Consider the following 14,747-nt stretch of genomic DNA (forward strand, 5'->3'; position numbering starts at 1 on the left):
TAAATGGAGATTTGCATGAGGAGGTGTATGTATCGCAGCCTCGTGGTTTTGTTCAAAGAGGGCAGGAAAACAAAGTGTGCAGGTTAAAAAAGGCTTTATATGGTTTAAAGCAAGCTCCACGAGCTTGGTATGAAAAAATACATGCATATTTGACTGCACATGGGTTTCAGAATAGTCCAACAGAAAGCACTTTGTATGTTAAACGTGTGGATGGTGTACATCTAATCATTGCTCTCTATGTCGATGACATGCTGCTCACAGGACCAAATGAGAGTCATATTGCTGATTTTAAGGCTGATTTGAATGCCTCTTTTGAGATGTCAGATTTGGGGCATTTGCATCATTATTTGGGGATACAATTTAAGCAGTGTGATGGAGGTATTGCTTTGTGTCAGACAAAGTATATTGAAACATTGTTGCGGAGATTTGGCCTTGAAGACTGCAAGCCTATTGCTACTCCAATGGAGACAGGTTTGAAGTTGAGTCTTCATGATGCTGGAGATCACTTTGATGTCACACTCTATCAGACAGCTGTTGGTTGCCTCATTTATGTATGCATTACGAGGCCAGACATTCAGTTTGCAGTCTCACAGGTGAGCAGATTTATGCATAGCCCAGGCATTAAACATTGGCAGGCAGTGAAGCGTATCTTTCGCTATTTGAGTGGTACTCGGCATCTTGGGTTGTTTTATCCCAAGGGGGGATCATTGCCGCCAGATTTACATGCTTTTTCAGATTCTGACTGGGCTGGTTGTTATGACACACGCGTGTCCACGAGTGGTTTTTGCTTCATGCTTGGAAGCTCATGCATATCATGGTTGAGCAAGAAGCAGCCTACTGTGGCCACTTCTAGTTGTGAAGCTGAGTACAGGGCAGCTTTCACAGCTACGGTTGAGTGTGTGTGGCTCAGACGCCTTATGGCTGATTTGGGTGTTGGGCAGCCATCTGCCACCACCATCTTCACTGACAGTCAGAGCGCATTGGCAGTTGCGCGGAACCCAGTGTTCCATGCTCGTACGAAGCACATTGAGGTGCACTACCATTATGTCAGGGAGAGACTCTCTGCAGGAGAGATCAGTTTGGCTTATGTGCCAACACAGGATAACCTTGCAGACCTTTTCACAAAGGCTCTGCCTCGTGAGAAGTTCGAAGCTTTTCGCAAAGCTTTGGGCTTACTCCCTTTTGTGGATTCGTCCACATAGCTAGACACTTCCCTATACATGAGTGCTAGCTCTTGTTCACCGCATCACTCCAGGGGGGATTTGTTACCATATTATAGTAGTGATGTGTGTGAACACACTTAGGACCGCCGGGGCACTTTTTCCCTCACTAGGAGGTTTTTTCCCCCGTGCATTGTATATACGCCCATTATCTTCTAGGGCTGGTTATCTTTCATTTTTGGCACTCATAATACACTACAGTGTTGTGCTCAAGCTTCCTTATCTTCTTGAAGTTGTGTGTGCATTCCTGCAACCCTAATTCCAACAGCAAGGACCGCGGAGTAACAGAAAATTCCCAATCCTGGAGTGAAATAAAGAAGGCCGTGAAGGAACGTTACTTACCATCGGGTCACGAGGCCCTCAAAATGAATGAATTTTATGGACTAAAGCAGAAGACGATGACCTTGGATGAATACTACTCCAAGTTCGTCACTTTGCGATGATATACTCCACAGATGACTCTTGAGCAACAAAATTGCCAGATTTTGTCAAGGGCTCAACAGTCCACTTGACACAAGGCTCAAGACTATGCAACCATCAACTCTGCATGATGCACTTTTGAGAGCACTACCTTTGTCAAGAGAGATCGGTCGAGATAGAGCACCAAGGCGGAGGGAACCAGTTAATCAAAGAGGAGAGGATTCAAATTACCAGAGGCCAATCATTTCCAACCAAGGCCAAGAGTTTGTGGCCAATACCCAAAATAGGTCCCTAGCCAACGTCCGATGCTTTGGGTGTAATGAATTAGGACACTATCGCTCTAACTATCCAAACCGTGGGAACCAAGTTGCAGCCTTGCATGGAAACAACAACCCTCAACCCATAGAGGGCAAGGCCAACAACCGTACCATCCTAGAGGTCATAATGGAAGACGAGGACGAGGAAGGGGACAGGAAAGAGTTACCCGAGCAAATGGACGAGGGCATGGTGGACAAGTTTATGTAGCTAATGCCGAACCGACGCTAGAAGGGGAAGTCAATGAGAGAGCAACCCTTCATGTGGCAATAGACAACCGAGGAGCTCAGAATCACCACGCAGTAATTCAGGCTCCCGCACTTTATCAAGGTACTACATTCGAACTTCTCATTGATTGTGGCAGTACCCACTCATTTTTATTGCCTAAATGCCTAAGGAAACTAAGGCTGACAACTAGTCCCATGACAGTTGAGTTAGCAAATGGAAAGGAAGTTTTGTCACATCATACAGTGGGAACCCTAGATTTTGAAATAGGGGGGAAACCTACGTCGGCAAACTTCAGAACCAACCTTGTAGGAATCTACGATGGTATTTTGGGAATGGATTGGTTAGTTTCCAACCATGCAAGTGTCCATTGTGCCTCAACTTTTGGAACAAGGGTTCATCAAACCAAGTAATTCACCATGGGGTGCACCTGTGCTATTCCAGAAAAAGAAGGATGAAACCTTGTATTTATGTATCGATTATCGAGGCTTAAACCAAGTGACAGTAAAGAATAAGTACCCAATTTTGAGAATCGATGAACTTTTAGATCGACTACATGGATCTAAGGTCTTTATATCGACTTATGATTAGGTTATTACCAGATAAGGGTAAAGAAAGCAAAATCCCCCGAATAGCCTTTAGTACTCGTTATGGACATTATGAATTTACAGTGATGTCATTCAGATTGACTAATGTACGAGCAACATTCATTCGACTGATGCAAGATATTTTCAGACCATACCTAGATGATTTTGTGCTAGTGTTCTTCAATGATATACTTGTGTACTCTCAAACACTACAAGGGATCGGGCTCATACCCGCGCTCCTAGCCGCTAAAAATGACTTGTGAAAAAAAGTAGCGGGCCCGTGTATCAGCGCATGTATCATCGCGGCCAGAGACATGCGTGTAAAAGCGCGTGTATAGGACTGCTCAGACGCGCTCATACACGGGTGTATACACGCATTCTGTTCAGTTCAAATGCATTTAGACGCGTTGATACAAGCATCTATACACGCGTTTTGTCACTTTATACGCGCTTATACACGTGTATTTCTCAGATTTGACGCATCTATACACGCGTGTTTTATAGATTTTCCGCGTATATACACGTGACTTTTTGCAGTCCTGACGCGTTTATACACGCGAACAGAGAGCAAAAAAAAAAATCCAGAGAGTGCTATTTGGTGCCTGAATGCTGTTCCAGCATTCCAGCACCCAATAACACTCTCTGGATTTTTTTTTGGTGCATTAGACCATCCACGAAGAACATATCCACGAGGAAGATTAAAACAAGAACGACATGAATGCATACATTGTCAATACACGATTCAAGACAGACATGAATGTAATACTATCGATTCACGATTCAATATTACTATCAAAATTTCACACATATATACAAGGGAGTCCATATCTCGAAGTAGCCCATGGCTTCAGTTTACAAAAAAATATATACAACCACATCCTCAATATGGAATGTGATACTATAAGTCTGAGTACTACTCAGACCCAGATGATGACTCGGTACTCCCTCCATGCTCAGATGAGCTCACATCGGTCGGAATGTCCGATGAGTAGTGCTCACGTCCACCCTCTACAGTGGCGGCGGGTGGATCATCAGCAGCTTGTGCCTGTTCAAGTAATATATAGTATATAAGTATATATATATGTAATTCAATAAACCAAAATCATTCGTTTAGAGTTTTCAAGTACCTGTCGACCGTATGGTCTCATGGCCATCTCAAACTGCGCGTCCGTAATACGTCCCTCGGCTCTGAAGATGGCCCACGTGTCACGTCTGCTATGCCGGCGAGCATACGCAGTATCGTGGGTTGTGGGCTTCCTCCCCGTAACCCATCGCTGTATCATAATCAACACAATTTGTAAGATTAAAACAATCATAGAATCAATGAATTAAGTAAACAATCAAATAAAGTGGCAAGATACTTAGAACTCTGCCTCCCATGACTCGACGCCGCCAGATCCGAAATGCGAAGATCCAATGGTCTCCATCTAGATCCGTCGTGCCTCCACATGCTGCCTGCTCTTCACACCACCCTCTGCTCGTTTCTTTGTCTCCTTCCACTCGCGTTTGTGCGCAGTGGTGGGTGGCAGGTTTCTCGGCAGGATAGCCACCCGCAGCTACATTTAGCCCATCATCGTACGCGAGTTTTTTAAGGTGAGATCTTTTATTACTTAAGATCTCCCTTATTCGCGTCCTTCCCCATACATCCGAGAATGTAGCATGTGGGGGATTGGGGTACCGACTATGTACAGCCTCTATCACCTCCCCAACTAATCGGCTATTTTGATCTTTAAATTTAATAAAATAATTTCTATACAAGTTTGATACTACCCCACGCATGTACTTCATTACCTCCCTCCCCCTCGCATCCATCACTATCCCGCCCCTATCCGTCACATCATAGCAGATCACTCCCTCCACCTCTCTCATCTCCTCCTCTTCCGAACTGTCTCCTCTAACTCTTCTCCCTCTATCTCCTCTCTCACCGCGTGCCCTACTACCTCCCCCACCTCCCCCACCAAAGCACCCGCCGCATCCTCCACTCCCACTCTTCCTACTGCTGCGGGTGGAGTCATGACTGGGGGATTGTCTACGTGACGGTGGCTGTGAGCCCTGACGTGACGGTGGCTCTGAGGGAGCACGTGATGGTGGCTGTGAGCCCTGACGTGATGGTGCTTGGGAGGGTGTGCGTGAGTGTGTCTGGGATGAGGTATGTCTCCTCGGTGGACGTGGAAGAGGAGAAGCTGCATGCCGTCTCGTCGGACTCGTAGGCACAGACGGCAGTGGAGTGCCCTGGATACTCGCGGTAGGGGTATAGACACCAGGCATGGAAGGAGGGGGATGGGCATACATGTACTCTGTAAGCTCAACTGGACCAGGATGGCGCCCAAAATGATTTAGCATCTCCATCAGCCAATTGCTGTACACAAATGGATCGGATGAAGAACCTGGAATATCCATAAAGAATCTGCAAAAATAATCCTCATGTACATCATGGGTTGTCTCTTGACTCACACAAATATCATCATTCAAGTCACCTATCAGCCTGCAAACCATAGAAATAGGAAACGCAGTCTCATGTATACACCCGTCCAGAAACGCGTGTATACTCCTGTCAAAAAACGCGTGTATACACCCGTCCATAAACGCGTGTATATCCGCGTGAACACTCTGTGCAGACAGGATACACGCGTTTCTACATGCGACCTGTGCAAAAATTTTTTTTGAAAGCGACCGACCTCCGACAATGTGTCCTTATAAAAGGCCCACTGTCGCCCTTGTCAGAATCGTTCACCCAAAATCGCAACCACAAAGGCAAAAGGACGGAGACAAACCCAAAAAGCAAAGAGAAAATAGCATAAACAAATCTGAGAAAGGAGACAAGGCAAAGGACAAACTGACTCACCTCTGAAAAAGTGAGTCTTCTTTCTTGCTCGGTTTCCTCCTGTGTGTGCTCCTTCTCTGCTCCCTCCTTGCACTTAGGTTTCGTTTCTGTTGGAAGAGGCGAAAACGAAAGCAGTGTTGATATGTTAGTTCAAAATCTTTATTTGGGGAAGGCGGGCTATTTTTAGTTTAAACAGATCGTCGCGTTTATAAACGCGTGTATGTTTGCGTGTATCATAATTTAGCTGCGTTTATACACGCGTTTTGCAGGAATTACCCGCGTTAATACACGCGATTTTTAGGAAATAGCCGCGTTAATACACGTCATTTTTAAGAAATAGCCGCGTTAATACACGCGATTTTTTATACTTTCATTAAAAACATATTATGATTTTGTGTTTTCTGGTTTGTACATAGGATGTCATCAACCTCCTCAAGCAGTTCTGGAGAAGATGAGACAATGCGTCATCGTAATCGCGATGTGTGGTTGGGACAACGGATCAAATGTATGTGTAATCGATGTCAAGGATGCATTGTACGAGCACGTCGAATTACCTTGAATCACATCTCCATGTATGGAGAATGGAATCAAACAGGTTTAGAGGTGAGTAGATGTAAATTGATGGTATTTAAATGACTCATGGTATCCAAATTAAATTAATAGAGTTGTAATATATAAACTCTAATTGAAGCAGGATGCAGTACCACACCCTAACATGGTGCCCTACGCGCGACGAGAGCACGCAAAGCGTCGACGAGATGATGCTGGAGCTTCGGGATCTATTGTCAGAGATGAGTGGGAAAGGGATGACAATAGCCCTGCACCCCACGAAGTTGTGGAAGAGGAAGTGTTTGATGATATAGTGCGGAATCTTTTTAAGGATGATCCCAAAGGTATGGACGACGATGATATGGAACAAGAGCATCTTTACAAGGCTTCATCGACACCGGTTTTTGAAGGGTGCACATTCTCTATTTTACGTGCTTCACTTGAACTACTCAATATACAAACAGTTTATGGATGGAGCAATGCAAGTCTTGACGCATTATTAAAGTAAGCATTCTAACTTACAAATTTGAATTAGTGGTTTAAGGTTTAGGATTTAAGACTAATTATAATTGATGATATTGGATGCAGGCTATTATCAAACATGCTTCCAAAGGGAAATAGACTACCCACCTCAAGAGACATAGCGAGGCGCTATGTGACATCTCTTGGAGGATTGGATTATGATCGCATACATGCATGCGTCAATGATTGCATTCTCTTTCGTGGGACGCATAAGGAGGCTCGACATTGTCCCACTTGTGGTGAAGCAAGGTATAGAACAGATATGAAGAGTTTTGATGTACCTCGTAAAGTCTTGCGACACTTTCCTATAATTCCTCGCATCAAACACATGTTCAAGTGTAAATCCATAGCAGAGCTCATGTCATGGCATTCCTCACATTGATCGGATGATGGCATGTGGAGAATTCCCGCAGACACTCCTGCTTGGACGCATATTGAAGATGAGTGGCCCAGCTTTAAAACAGAGCCCAGAAACTTGAGACTTGGCCTAGGTATGGATGGAGTGAATCCATTTGGTTTCAAAAGCACCGCATACAGTGTGTGGCCAGTTGTGTTGGTGAATTACAACCTTCCATCATCAATGGCGATCAAGAAGGGACATCTTATGTTATCCCTTCTAATTCCAGGGAAACATAAAGTCAAGCATATGGATGTTTATCTTGAACCGTTGATTGATGAGTTGGAGGAACTATGGAGAGGTGTTGCGGTGGTGGACATTAGTAGGCCTCCCTCCTCTCGACACTTCGACTTAAAAGCAGTGTTGATGTGGACAATGCATGACTTTCCAGGATACAGCGATTGTTCTGGTAAGAATTCGAATTACCTCCCTACTCTAATACTATTGGCTATATATATTAATTATAAATATTGACTTTATTATTCTAACTTTTATTTATATTTTAACAGGTTTGAAAACATCGGGTAAACATGCATGTCCTGTTTGTGGCCCTTCGTTAACAGGTATAGTAATGTTTTTTCAATCTTGTTTTGTGTAGTCTCTAATTGGATTAAAGGTCACATAGAGCAATCCCTTGTGTAGGTACTCCATTTTTTTTGGCTACCATATTGGACCCATCTTAAGATCAACCATCTTCTTGATCCCATGCACATCTTCAAGAATGTGGGATCTGGTATTTGGGAACATATTATTGGTAAACGAGACAATGTTAGCGTACGTGAGGACTTGCAGGTCGCAGGACGTATACGTCAAGCTTGGCCACGAGAGGTGGGGCACGTTCGTCTTCCGCCTGCACCATGGATTATATCAAAGAAAGAGGAGAAGCAGGTAAAGCAGGCCATCACCACTTTGCGTACTCCCACTAGATGCATGAGATCATTGAAGGGAGCCTTTACAACCACTAAGAAAAGAGGCGTTGAGCAACTATATGGGTTGAAGTCCCACGATTGGCACAAGATGCTCCAAGTAAGTGTTTTTCAAGTCTTGTACGTTGAAATTAAATTTTGTAATGCCATAAACCATACATACATGTGCTCTTATGTGCGCAGTTCATACTACCTACTAGCATCGACCATTGTGCAAATAAGAGTTTGAAAAAATGTATTTATAAGATAGGCGAGCTTGTGATGTATGTAAAACCCATGTCAGATCACCCTTCATTATACCTTGCAAAATGAACGTGCATGAGGTATAACGTACTATTTATTTACTTTTCAGATATGTTAGTTCCAAAGCAATTGATCCAGCCACGTTGGATGATACGCGTGTTATGGCAGTGGAGATGGTTTGTTTGGTAGAGGAGACTTTTCCGCGAACCATTCTCACAAGTCAACTACATCTCATTGTGCATTTAGTGGACGAAATCGCTTTATGTGGCACTGTGCATGCACGTTGGATGTTCTTCCTAGAGCGCTTCATGAAGACCTTAAAAGACTTTGTGAGGAAAAGTGCAAGGCCTGAAGGAAGCATGGCCGAGGGTTGGTTGATACAAGAGTCTCTTGTATATATTTCAGAATTTCTTGGTCAGGTGGACAGCTCTTTGCCACGACTATGGAGCAATGAAGAGGACTTGAGGATGACCTCTATTGTGCCTCAAGGAAAAGGACAGAGTAAAGTAATTGACAGAACATTGATTGATGATCTCAATTTCACTTTCATCCTTAATAGTGATGTGAGAGCAGATGGGTTACAAGATATGAGGATGCAAAGACAAAAAGGCAAGCAGAAAGAGCTCTCTTTCAGAGGCAACATGGCTCTCGTAAGGCGTACCCTAAGCATCTAGCAACACTTCCGAATGATATCCATGTTGATTGGTTGCATGAGGAAATGGAGAGAGCAGAGAGCGACGAGGGGCTGCATATCACGGCGGAAGAATGGGAGTATGCACGAGGATGCATGTTAAAGGTACATAGAACTAATGTTTTGCATTAGTTATAAGTGATTTGCTTTTAATATTTATTCACATTGCTTACACAAATATTGCTTCTATTTTGGTCCAGTGCACTATGTTCAATGCTATATGGTGTGAAGGTAAGCATTTTCGAACATAAAGAATTGATGAAAAGAGGAATACACAAGATTGCGGTGTCATTAGTAGCTTTGAGGGAGCTAATGGAAAAATGGATGATTATTGTGGCACAATCCAAGACATATTTAGGCTTGACTTTCGTCACTTCTTTGTGTATGTTTTGGATGTCAAATGGCAAATGAACGTGGTGGAAAAAGGGCCTGATGCAACGATGAAACGCCATGCAAGTGGCTATGTAACTGTTGACTCTACAAAGTTTTGGCAAACAAAGAAAGATAGGCTCGTATTGCCACAACAATGTGAGCAGGTATGCATTTTTTTACTAATGTGTTTCATGTACATATATATCTAAGCTCGCGTACCCCTTGACTTTTGATATGCTAATTAATTACTGTAGTATGTGTATTTGAGTAGGTTATCTATCTACCAATGGTGCATGACATTAAATGGTGGTACGTCATCCCTATTGCACCACGTTCCAAAGTGATGTATAATACATTCACTGATATGGAGCATATGGAGGATGTAACAAGCCGCAATGAAGATGATGTCGAACATGCCAATGAAGATATTGTGATCGATGATCAAGAAACAAGAGATGATCATGATAATGAGGATGAGCGTGCCATTTCTCATGATCATGAGAGTGACCCTACCATTGAGGATGATGGTGATGTTGATGAGGATAATCAGGATATCGATACCATTATCAATGGAGTACAGAATATCGATAGTGGAATAAATTTAATCGTAGCCTTACAAATTGATCAAATGGATATTGATGTTGATCGTTTGGCAAGGATGGATCTTATTGAAGATGAGATCGAACCCTAACCAATCCGTCACTGTATCATTCTAAATTGATGACATTTCTATTATATGTGTTGTCTTTTAATTATCATCTCATGATTTATTTTTGAATATATTTCATTGTTGTAAATGCATGTAGTGGGATTGTGTAATGATATATACTGTAATGTACTATGAGATGGTTTAAAGAAAATAGTTTTTAATTTTTTACCAAGCGTGTATTGATGCGTGTATGGCAGCGTGTATTGATGCATGTATTATTGCGTGTATATAAACGCGCTTATACACGCGCTGATAAATGCAAATATACACGCGAATTTAAATGTCAAAATACACGCGTCCGATTCTATTCAAATACATGCACGACCATACACGCGCTCGTAAATTATCGCATGTATAAAACGCGTGTATGGCAGCATTGTCTTGTAGTGAAACTGAGGAGGAACACGAGATTCATGTACAGAAAGTACTCGAACTTTTGTGCGAGAACAAGCTTTATGCGAAGAAAAGTAAATACACATTCTATTCAAATACATGCGCGACCATACACGCGCTCGTAATTTATCGCGTGTATAAAACGCGTGTATGGCAGCATTGTCTTGTAGTGAAACTGAGGAGGAACACGAGATTCATGTACAGAAAGTACTCGAACTTTTGTGCGAGAACAAGCTTTATGCGAAGAAAAGTAAATACACATTCCTGTCTCCCCACATTGAGTATCTTGGATTCATCGTATTGGCAGATGGATTTCTATTGATCTAGCCAGAGATATTGTAGAATGGCCCGAACCCAAGAACGTGAGCGAAGTGGGTGGATTTTTAGGTATCACAGGATGGTACCGATTTTTATTAAGGATTATCCCTTAATAGTAGCTCCATTTACTGGATTGCTGAAGAAAGGAATAAAGATTAACTGGAGGTCAGAACAACAAGAAAGTTTTGACATGCTCAAGCGAATAGTTACGTCAGCTCCATGTCTAAAGCTCCCAGACTTCTCTAAGGAATTTGAAGTGGTCATCACTGACGCCAGTGGCTTAGCTTCAGGAGGGGTTCTTATTCAAGAAGGAAGGCCAGTAGCTTTTACTTCTCGTAAGCTGAAAACCTAGGAGTCGAACTACGCTGCTCATGATCTGGAATCGCCAGCTGTTGTTCATGCACTAAAGATTTGGCGGCATTACCTATTGGGACGTAAGTTCAAGCTAGCCACAAATCATAAAAGCCTAAAATGGATCTTTACCCAACCTAACCTCAATATGCGACAAAGGAGATGGATAGAGCTTCTGCATGAGTATGATTTTGAGATCATCTACCGCCCAGGAAAGGAGAATGTCATGGCCGACTCCTTAAGTCAAAAAGTTTTTCTTGGGGTGATTTCCATGCCGAATAACCCATGCCATGTTCTATGACTAGGAGGGCATTCCCACTTCATGTCACCTACTAAAGGTAGTACTCCCCCTACAAAATGTCATGGTCCTAGAATCCTAAGGATAGCTAGAAAAAGATTCTACCCAGTCACCAAAAGATGGTGGGTTCAACAACCCAGCCAATTATCTAAATGATTGTAATTTTCTAGCCTGTCATTTTTTCTTTTCATGCATGCCATTTGTTCTAAAAGGTTAGACTTTGCTTTTGGAGTAGTACTCCAAAGTAAGAACTCCTTTCAAATTTCACCATGGCTTCTAATAAGGAACTCACTGAAAGTTTGCCGATGTTAACTTTCACACCTAGCAAACTAAAATAAAATTTTCTCTAATGGAAAAGGGACTCTAAGACATAATCAAAGGGGGAGAAGGAACTCAAGGAACTCAAACTAGGGAAAGCTCAAGCCAAAATGAACTAAAAAACCACAATGCACTTGGTATAATAGGGGAAAACTTACACGATTCCTACATTCATAATATAGGAGATTGTAAGACAGCTAGAGAAGCATGTGAAGTATTCAAAGATAGGTCTATTCAGTCAACTTTTAGGGCTAATGCAACCTGACTCATCTACTTCAATGTATTCACATCTTAATAACTTCAAGAGTCTTTTAACGCAACTTGCTGGAATCAAAAAAAATATTGAAGAAGATATTAAAATAGTTGTGCTCATCAAAAGCATTTCTACTCATGATGAATACTCAAGCTTAGTCAAAACTTTGACTAGCCTCCCCGCTCCAAACCTTGTTGAGATAGAAGCTTCTCTCCTAAAGAAAGAAAAAATATATCAAGGAAGAAAAAAGAAGAAATATCATAAAGCTTTCTACTCAAAGGACAACTCCTCAAAGCACAAAGGCAAGCAAGGGTCCTCACACAAGAATGCATCAACCTAGCCTTCACAAAGGCAAGCAAGGGTCCTCACACAAGAATGCATCAACCTAGCCTTCACAAAAGAATACATTAAATACTTCTTAAATAAAAAAGAATGTACTTTTTGTGGCAAAATGAATCATACTGAAGACAATTTTTATCTTAAGCAAAAGACCAAAGCACTCTTTCTAACTCATGAAGATGACGAGGAAGATGAAGACAAGGAGAAAGAGCAAGAATAGGTCTCCTTCGAGGCCAACTATGATGTTGTAGCTGAATAATGGGCCTTCTAAGTCTATATGTCCTCTCATCAAAGAATTGAAACAACAACCTCTTTTCTACTTCAAGTTGGGTGTTAGACATTGTTGTATTCTCGTAGGTTTGTCACCATCATTTGAACTAGCCAAGTTGTATTCATAGAGTGAGCTTAGACTGATGTATCAACAATTTGTATCCTCCCTGGATGGGCCTGGATGTAAACCATGTCAAAGCCTAGAATGAGAGTGAAGGAGGGTTTGTTGGGGTCACACTCACATTCTGGACCTAGTCCTAAGGTGGGAAATATAGCATAGAAGGGTCTTAGACCTTAGGTGTGCATCATATCAAATAAGTTAAGGGGTTTTTACTCCCAGGAGCCCCTACTTTAAATGCCATGTATTATCTCTCCAAAAGTCATATCTCATACCTAATAAGGCAAGAAGGTGCATGGGAAGGGTATCCACGAATTTTCCATGTATATCCACTCTTTTTTCATCCCCAAGGGTCATATTTCTCTTAGTGCATGCACAAGATGTGATGTCATAGCTATCTCTCTCACTTTTGCTGTATAAACCCACCTATGTAACTCATTTCTAGTGCTAAATAATGAAGAGTTACATTATGTGTCAAATATTTGCTCTCATTGGTGCTCTCTAGCTCTTTGTTAAAGAAGCTTAATTATCCTCCTAACCATGCCATGGATGTATTAAATCGCATAGTTGTAACTACGTAGCTTAAGTGATGCACTAGCACTTATAATTTAGCATCAATGCACTCTCAAATATAATAGCAGTGTTGTGATGTCCCTACTCTTTTGTAACCATACTTCAAGCAAGTTGTATAAGGAATTTCTTAACTTTCTTCTCTTTGATAAAGTTTAAGTACTTATGTGTTCATTGTGCTTTTCGGTTTCGTAATCGGGACATTATAGTTAAAGATAAGAGCTTTTCCATGAGCTAACTTACACCGTAAGTCCGAAAATTGTAAGACAGATTGCGTACCTAAATTATAGTTTTGATTCAAGGAGCTCGTTGAGGACTTTGGCTTGACTGACATCAGCTCATATTCATCGTCACAATGTGCTTTATAGCTCACAAATCGCATTTATGGTCATGGAGATCCAAGACGGAATTTCCAAGGATGAAAACTGTCTCAAACTAGCTCACACCTACCTACACTATCCCTAAATTGTAGCTAGAAAAAAAGGGCAAGCAAGAGATAATTATCATCCATCCTATTAGATTTAAGCTCACCTCCACATTGTGCTCTCCAAAAATTCATTAGCACCCCCGTAGCCTGAGAAAATCCACCGCACATGAGTTAGACATTGTCGGAAATTGATTAAAAAAGTGAAAATTGGATGGTGGAAGGAAATCACATGGGCTAGGCATGTCTTGGAAGCTTCTTGATGATGCAGTATAGGTCTAGGGGGGTGTATCTTTACGGAGGTGCATTTTTGAGTCTTCTGTGCATAATTGGAACCAAGGCAAGTCACATGGGCACCCCTTCTCTCCTCTTTTCTATATAAACAAGTACCCTAGCTCATTTTTCATACACACACACACTCTCTCTCACAAGAGGCAAGCTCTAAGAAAGGATCAAGGGTGGATTAAGGATAATTAATCCAAAAGCAAGGTAATCATGTCATTTAAGTTAATTTTTTAATTTTATCTCTCTTACCTATTCTCTCTCTTAAAGTATAAAGAATGCTTAATTCTTATTTAATCTATGAGGTTTGTTGAAATTTTCTACAAATTCAACACCTATTACTCAAACTTATTACAAATAATCATGCAAATCACTTACCTTGGCTCATGCTTATGCATAATTATGCATAAATGAGTAGGATTAGTGAAATTTATGCATAATTAGGCTTGTTTTTTAAAATTAAAGAAGCATATACATGAAAATCAAAAAGTTCAAGATGAATTAAACATATTTAAGTTGTGATTAACCTGAATTAATCACTCCCCTAAAGCATTTCTCCATTTCTAGCAATCCTAGTGATCTTAGAGAGAGAAATTAGGGTTTCTATGTATTATGCATAAAAATTAACTTGAGCACATGAATAAATCAAGTTTAATTATATCTTTAAGGATATTTAAGTCCCATAATTAGATTAGCCATAAATCCCAAGTTATTTAAGAAAGATAGTAAATTTTACAGAGAGAAGCAATTGGAGAATGCATTAAATGATAGAATTAAGTTAAGGGAAGTTTAGAATAAGTTAATAAAGATTGA

The 14,747-nt window shown here is 41.4% G+C and overlaps 1 protein-coding gene across 1 annotated transcript; it reads left to right on the top strand.

Moving 5' to 3' along the window:
- Positions 1-2,084: 2,084 nt before the first annotated feature.
- On the top strand, positions 2,085-6,648 carry LOC147620387 (uncharacterized). Its single transcript, XM_086825516.1, has 3 exons — positions 2,085-2,155; positions 6,008-6,194; positions 6,286-6,648. Exons 1-3 carry the CDS (start codon positions 2,085-2,087, stop codon positions 6,646-6,648), a joined length of 621 nt encoding a protein of 206 aa, XP_086681642.1.
- Positions 6,649-14,747: the final 8,099 nt, after the last annotated feature.

Source organism: Cibotium barometz, chromosome 31 (genome assembly GCF_041138505.1).
Source record: "Cibotium barometz isolate CiBa-2024 chromosome 31, ASM4113850v1, whole genome shotgun sequence".
Lineage (NCBI taxonomy): Eukaryota > Viridiplantae > Streptophyta > Polypodiopsida > Cyatheales > Cibotiaceae > Cibotium > Cibotium barometz.